Source organism: Glycine max, chromosome 3, assembly GCF_000004515.6.
Source record: "Glycine max cultivar Williams 82 chromosome 3, Glycine_max_v4.0, whole genome shotgun sequence".
Lineage (NCBI taxonomy): Eukaryota > Viridiplantae > Streptophyta > Magnoliopsida > Fabales > Fabaceae > Glycine > Glycine max.
Genome location: NC_016090.4, coordinates 36,146,785 through 36,154,767, shown reverse-complemented (window position 1 = coordinate 36,154,767; position 7,983 = coordinate 36,146,785). Strand labels below are relative to the sequence as shown.

At 33.0% G+C, this 7,983-nt stretch overlaps 2 protein-coding genes across 2 annotated transcripts; one reads left to right on the top strand and one right to left on the bottom strand.

Moving 5' to 3' along the window:
• Nucleotides 1-306: 306 nt before the first annotated feature.
• LOC100811412 (tRNA-splicing endonuclease subunit Sen54) lies at nucleotides 307-2,202 on the bottom strand. The gene is made up of 4 exons (XM_014774246.1): nucleotides 2,174-2,202; nucleotides 1,935-2,066; nucleotides 1,446-1,737; nucleotides 307-471 (listed from the first exon to the last, which is right to left on the bottom strand). The coding sequence occupies exons 1-4, from the start codon at nucleotides 2,200-2,202 to the stop codon at nucleotides 307-309; spliced, it is 618 nt and encodes a 205-aa protein (XP_014629732.1).
• Nucleotides 2,203-3,135: 933 nt separating this feature from the next.
• LOC100799012 (uncharacterized) lies at nucleotides 3,136-6,839 on the top strand. Its single transcript, XM_006576747.4, has 3 exons — nucleotides 3,136-3,383; nucleotides 3,520-3,851; nucleotides 6,408-6,839. The coding sequence occupies exons 1-3, from the start codon at nucleotides 3,225-3,227 to the stop codon at nucleotides 6,604-6,606; spliced, it is 690 nt and encodes a 229-aa protein (XP_006576810.1). The 5' UTR covers nucleotides 3,136-3,224; the 3' UTR covers nucleotides 6,607-6,839.
• The last annotated feature ends 1,144 nt before the right edge of the window (nucleotides 6,840-7,983 follow it).

Here is a 7,983-nt window from a genome sequence, read left to right as displayed (position 1 = left end):
GGATCGACCTAGTGGTGAGTTTTTTTTTAATCAAAATCCTAACCATCCCAAATCAATATTATCATATCTAGAAAGAAGACAGAGGTGGTTGGGTATGGTGTTTGGGTGATGGATGCGGATCTGGATTCGTGAAGGTTGGTGCCTTGGTGGTGTCAACTTAACCAAATTCACAAAAAGAGTATAATTGAAGCAATTTTGTAAAATAATGGACACGCTACAAGTTTACAACTACTCATTCTCTTGTTACAATCCTTGGTATTCTTTGCCCCCTGCCCAGAGTGGAAAGGTAGAATTGGTACCAAAAGTTCAGGGTAGAACAGGAAGCTCCACCTTGTCAGAGGAAAATAAATTGACCCTTCCCTCTCTGACCCGGCAAATTTTCAAAGGAATGCCACCACACTGTTTCTCATGGGCTTCAATCTCTGCTCTAGATGGTGGATGTTGAACCCTAACAGAAGATGCATGATATACCTGATTAAAAACATTTCCATAACCATATAACAAAAAGAAGGTGCAAAATAGAAATTAGAGCCAAGGAATTTTTTGCCTAGATATTAATTATTGAATTTTTAAAAATAAATAACCATACTCTATGCCTAAGTGATCCTAACCTAATAGATAAATTACCTACAACAGCTAGTTGCTCACTCACTTGCTCCCCCAGGAATTAGAACTATTCCTCCAAGTCCCAAATGGCTATCAACTTCTCATGGATGTATTGAAGCGCATTTAACAGACAACAGGTATCTTTAGATATAAAATTTCATTTTCCTATTGCTTCCTATTGCCATTACCTTTAAATCCTATCAGAAAACAGACAGGTACAATGCCTTTATCAATTCTAAGTATTTACTTTGAGAAATAACTTAGCCACATTGCCTCCCACCTGCACCTTACAAGACCCTAGCCTCAACCACACACATGCCACACAATGCAGTAGCATGTCTGCCAGCATGAATTCCTCTGATACAATAGAGTGAGTGCAAAAAATTAAGTCATGATATGCTTGAATTACTCTTTGTTGTGTTGTCGATTACTCCATTGGATAACAATATAAAGATCCCTTGCCAATTAAATTTCTGAATCTAAATTAATCTTACTGATGCAATGAGAGATGTAATACTTACCTAGATAAGTACAGTAGAAAACTTGGATCACCAGGACAAGACTTTCTAAACCTACTGTTTGGAAGATAAACATCAAAATCTGGCCTCAAATCATTTACCTGCATCTCTCCAAATAACTTAAATAACTTGTGGGTATGTTAACTAGTGCTCTTAAGATATTGGTTAAGAAACTAAAAGGAGAAATGTTTTTATTTGAATGCGCAAAATTCTACCGTCCATGATACTTTTTGCGCTCTCTTGTGATTTTTATAGAAGTATTTTTATTTTTTTTCCTTTTAGTTTCTTAACCAATGTCTTAGGAGTAATGGTTAACAAGACCCATAACTCATTGATGGAAAGCTCTGATTTGGAATCAATGTCTTCTAGTTGTTCGATTTCTTTCTGTGACTTCAAGAGTAGTAGGTTTATGGGAACCTTAATACTCTTCAAACTCCAAGCAACACCATGCCGGCCAATTATGTAGCCAATAGACTTGAGGTGCCTGTAAACATCAAACAGTTCCCAACAACATCCACTTTTCCCGCTAGCAACCTTTTCGTATGTTTCTGTTAGAGATATGCTTCTACCACCATTATCTAAGAGATCTAAGGCTCCTAGTTCCATAAGATATCTGCCAAATCAGCCTTAACATAACCACCACAACTTTTCGAAAGTCCTTACGAAATTTCAATATAGTTTTTTATTTTCTCATGCAAACAAGTGTATTGCCTAGTTACATAGTTTATTATCCAGAGAAAGCTAAGGCTTTAAGAATTATGTGTTGCCATATATAAAATGGTATATATAAAACGATGGCATATCACCTACAAAGTCTCCTCGATTGAAGAATAAATCTTGCCACTGCGAACTATTCCAGTTGTTACCCACATTTTGCCATTCTTCTCAATGATGTCTCCCATTCCCACTTCTTCATTCCAACAGCCTTTGGATTTCACGTTCCTGGTAAATGAAATGCATAATGTTCACTTTGAAAAATCTAACTTTAGCATGGGAAACAAAGATATCTTCACTAGTAAGTACTAATTTACAATGTAAATATGCTTGACCTGAACTGCAACTTGGGCATAGAATACATGTACTGTTACTTTATTTTAATCTTTATTTGAAAAAACAATTTTGTTTAAATTGTAATTTTCATCCCTAATTTTTTAAATCCATGAATTTAGTGGCATAATTTTTAATTGTAATATTTGATCCCTAGTTTTATAAGTTGACGATTTTGGTCTCTTACTAAATTATTAACTAATAATTATAATTAATAGAATTATTAAATTAATTATAAATTTAAAAAATATTAATTATCAAAATAAATTTAATATAAAATTATTAATCCTAATATAATATTATTGTCAATGGAGTTGCGTGATAATGAATGTGGAAGAAATGTTTGAAAAAAAAAAGGAGAAACATTTATAGAGGATTATAGTAAATAATTTTTTATTAAAGTTTTTATTAATTAGTGACTTTAAATTAATTTATAATTAACTTAATAAATATATTAATAAAAAATTATTTATTAATAATCTATCAGAACTCTAGATAACCAAAATTATCAATTTATAAAATTAGAAAATCAAATGTTATAATTAAGAATACATGGATTAGAATTATAAATAAGAAAAATTAAAAGAACCAAAATTATAATTTAGCCATTTTGTTATTCAATTAAAAACAAGTACTAATAAATTCACAATTATGTTAGACTCTTTAATATAACTTTCATTTTTATTTATAAGACTTAACTTTAAAAAAAAATATCAACTTTTTAAACTTGTTTTTTATACAAAATCTAATTTATATTTTCTTATACATTAATTTTTTTACTAAATGTATTAATTATTTTTATAACAATACCCTTTTTTAAAAATATATATATAAATTTAAGATAAATTTAATGTTACCAACTAAATTAAGTATTTTTTTAATATGATTGAATTATATAATTGAGTATTATAAATATCAACATAGTATTTGAAAAAACAATTTAATCAAGAAGAAAAAGATTTTGTGTATACTCCTAGAAAACAAAAATCATTTGAAATATCGAGAGAGTAGAGACAGCGCCTCCTCCGAAGATCAAACTTGGTTGGGAAAACGATGATGTGTCGTAGGACGGAGTTATATAGAGAGCTGAAGCAGCGTATAACACATTTTCGACATTTCTGCGACACGCATCAAAAACATCTTCAAGATCTCGAATTGCTCAAGTGCTTCAAATCCGAGATTCAATTCGAGCTTGCCTCCAATCACTTTCAGGTTCTCACACTCCGAGATTAAATTTCATGATTCGTTCCTTCATGATAGTAAATTGCACTTTTTTTTCCACTGCATAACACTCAATATCTTCAGTTGCCACACACATGACACTTTCACATTTTCATGGGTGCTGCAGAATGCTCAAAGTGGTTCCTTAGGGGACTTTGTGGTGGACCCCACCTCACCCAATTCCAAAGATGTGGTTTTGCGAAGAAAATTCGATTCGGGTGAGGAAGTTGCAATCTCTGCTATTCTGGGACCTCCCAACTATGTGAAAGACCTTATTTTTCCGAGGGATGCTTTTATGAAAGTTTGTGTGAAAAAGCCAGCATTGAGCTTCATGGTACAGTTTGACTGTGATGTTTATGAAGAAACTGATAAGGGCTCTGATTTTGACATCTACAATGCTTATTATCTCAAATCATCTACATGTCTCAGCACTTCCATTTACAGAGGCCCTTTATTCCGGTAAGCTGATACTATAATCTAACATTTTTGGTTTTCTAGTTTGAGTGCAAGTCGATTTGTATTGAGTTTACAATGTTGTTGTTGATACATTCAGTGCTGGCTGATTGAAGATGAACAAGGATTGGATTTATGTTATAGATTAGAGTAAATTGCCAATTTAATTCCTGAAATTGTTATTCGCTGTCACTCTAATTCTTAGATTTAAGAAAATATATATAAAAAAAAAAGTCCCTGAAAGGCTATGAAAAGGGAGCAAGTCCAAATCCTACTCTGTTAAGGAAGGTTATGAGACATTGCAACAGCAAAGTAACAATGAGGAATCTGATTTCTTTAAGAATCTATGGTCTATACCAGCGCCTTCAAAAGTATTAACTTTCACTTGGAAGGTGGTCTTAGATAGGGTGCAGACAAAGGGAGCTCTTAAAAAGAGACGCATTATGATGGAAAACAATGACTACATGTGCACACTTTGCAATCAAACTGAGAGTCTATTGTACATTTATTGTTTGAGAGCAATTTCTTGCACCAGGTTTGGAAGAGCATTTATAAGTGGGCAAATCTGGAAATAGCTATGCCAATAGGCACTAAGGCACATTTTAGTCAGCATACTGGTATATGTGTGGGAAGGAAGAAAAATACAGCATGGTGGGACAGTATGGACGGCAGTGATATGGGCATCATGGTTGCACAGGAACAACACAGTTTTGAATGCTGAGCAAGTGCCAGACCTTATTGAGATCAGACCTTGGAAATGGTTAAAACAGAAAACAAGATCTTTCTCACATTCCTTTTTCAAATGGTCATCACAACCACTAGTGTGTCTGAAGATTATTGAGTCATGAACAAATGCAGGAACAGGTGAACATTATGATGTTTGAGGGTAACAGTTCTAGCTTACAGTATATATACCCTACACAGATTATTCTGTTACTGTTTTGCGGATGGAGAGCCGAGTTGTCAGGAAAACCAAGCGAGATCAGTGATATGTTACTAAGTAGGGATTGTGTGCAGTCATATATAAATGATTCTTCAGTTAGGTAGCCTGATGGTTTGTGCTTAATTTTTGTAATGCTGATAGCTTATTTCATTCAGGCAATACTGTAATACTCTCTGCTGATGGAGAATTCTGGTACGATAGGCCATGTAGGTTCTTTGATGCTTTGGTTTAGAAAGGGACTGATAGGCAGGTGCATAAATGATGCATAGTTAGGTAGTCTAACTTGAAGTTCCTTTTGCATCTAATTCTAGTATCGGTGTTGGCTGACGGAAATGTTAGGCTCTATGTACTGAAGCCTTCACCTTTTTTTTATTGTAATATGATCTTCTTTGGTACCACTGGTACCAATATATTCTATCTTTGCTGATAAAAAAAATTGCACACTGTATCCCTGTGTAACATATTTCTAACTATAAAGCATAGAATCTAACAGACATCAAACATGACACGGACATAGACACTCTAACACAGCTAATGGCTAAAATATAGAACACTTGGACACCGCATACACACAAAGAGAGAGAGACTCTAATGAAATGAAATATGAGATACATAACAAAATATCTAATTTGATAGTATATTCACCTTTTTAAACCAACCTTCAATGTTTTTTCTATGATAAAAATATAATAAAAGAGAAGTGTTTATGCTTCATAATTTTCTAATTCTTTTATGCTGCAAGTGTTACTATCATATAATCACTGTACTATAATGTGTTTGGAAACCTGTTTGGTTGGCGTTAAAACGGAGGTTTTACACATTCCAATGCACAAACATAAAAGCAATGTGGGTGTGTTAGAATTTCATTAAATTGAAAACAATGAATTTCCAAACACACTTAATCTCCCAGGACTTCTGCTTATCCTTCTATCTTTTTATGTACCTTGGCTTCATAACCAAGACCTCTCTACCTAACTGTCTATTTAAGCATCTATCCTTTATGGACCTTGAGTGTTGACATGGCTTTTATTTTTAGATGGCATGCTGCAACCAATACTCCTGATGGATTAGATAGTAAAAATACATTTTCATAGGATTACTCATTTTGACTCTAGTTGTTGCTGATAAATTTGGAGCAACTAAGCAAGCCATTTAACTGTTACTGTATACATTTTGGCTATTCATCTTCTGAACTGGTTAGGCCCGTAGTTTGATAAAATCATAAAACTAAGCCTGTGAGAATTTAAACTGTGCTAAAACGAAGAACTTGTTTTCATGTTCTTTAGAAAGTTAGGCTTGATTAACAAGCAGACATTTCCTTATTAGTTTTATGACTTCATCAAATCAACACCCATAAGCTGGTTTTTAGCATCATCATTTTAGCAAACCATTATTTGGTAAGTTTGTTTAAGCTTATTTTTTCAAATAGGTGTTCTTTTTAATAAAATAAGCATATTTCTACTTTTCTGATGTGTTGTTTGTTTTAAACTACTTAAAAAAACATTTTTTAAAAAAAGTGCTTATTTTAAAGTTACCTTTTTTAAGTTTAAAGAGACTCACAAGTTATATGGGTCTTCTTACTAATACTTTTTCATTGTCTTATCTTTATCCATGTGAAGCACATTGGATGATGAGTTGCAAGATGCTCTCAAGGAATACCTGATAGCCAAGGGCATTGGAGTAAGTCTGACCAATTTCCTTCTCCACTACCTACACAAAAGAGAGCAAGAGCAGTACGTGAACTGGTTGAAGAAAGGTGAAGCAGCATTTGTGGCAAAAGAAAGGTCATTGAGGGAATCATCAGAGACACATTCTTGATCAATGTTTACTCATATTTTAGTCAATGTTTTTGAGAGTTCGGAAAATGATTAGGTTTTCCGATAAGTAAACTGATTAGTAAAATGTAGAATAATGTTTCTTACTTTCTTTTGTAAATGATATGCACCTCAAATTTTGTAGAAGCTAGATAAGAGAACTTCTATAAAAGTTAAGTGCATAAGTTGATTTTATCTTGTGGGATTAACTTAATTCATTTTACCTTATTCTCTTTAGCTTGGCAGTGGAATAGCCCTCACAGTGAAATTAATTACTGCTGTGGAAGATTGCCAAGAATTGTCTTGTGACCAAAGAATCCAGGTGCCTAATATATTGCTTCCTCCCCTTTTGTCCAAGATGCCCGGATAAGATTAAAAATGTGATACATGCATGCTGCTTCTAATATTCAGTTGCTGAAGAATTTTTTCTTTAAAGGATTAAGATATTGGTTTGAGAGCAAACCAAAATTTGGAACAATAAAAGTCAACTATGATGATAGTGCTTCAGGAGATAACGGATTAGCTGGGTGTGGAGGAGTTATTCGTGACCATTTTGGTTTTGGTCAATTTCATTATGGCTAATGCTGTCAAATTAGGCGAATGTTCCATCAATTTGGCTGAGCTATGGGGATTCTTTCATGGTCTAAACATAGCATGAGGGAGAGGTTTTAGAATCAGATTACTCCATAGCTATTAATACGGTTTCTAGCTTTGCCGCCTATAGGAATCATACTTGGTTCGAAAAGGATTGTCCCTTGTGGAGAATACCTCTAATTTAAAAGAAAAAAAAATTCTGGCCTCTGAGTGGTGTCTCACTTCTCACCCATTTTTGAACTGTTACATATTCGGCGGGCTTGGGTGGGCTTTAAGAGTGGGTCTGGACTAAAATTTGCACACAATTTTTTTTTCTCATTTGTTTATTTGAAAGATAAAACACAAAGAAATATAATATTTTAATTTATATCAAACTTAATTTTAAATTTAAATTCTAATATCATTTCTTTCTTAATTATATATAGTAAATACATAAAACAGTTAAAAATAGATGAAATAAAAACAATATTAAAAAATGATAATTAATGTTATTTTAAATTTTAAAAAAGACAGATGAATTACATAAATTTAAAAATACAGGCAAATTAAAATAATCTTTTTTTTCCTTTTTCAACAGATAATAAACAAGCTTGACTAATTCCAACCTCCACATGGGCTTTTAGACTTTTACGGATTGGATTTAATGTCATCTGACATCTCAACCTAGATCCATTCTTAATAGGCTGTGGCTGCTTATGGACTCAAAGTAAAGTTGCACTCATCTCCATGAAAATTAATTTTAGGAATTTTGATGTCTGAGGTGCATATTTGTATTATTGTTGGAGGC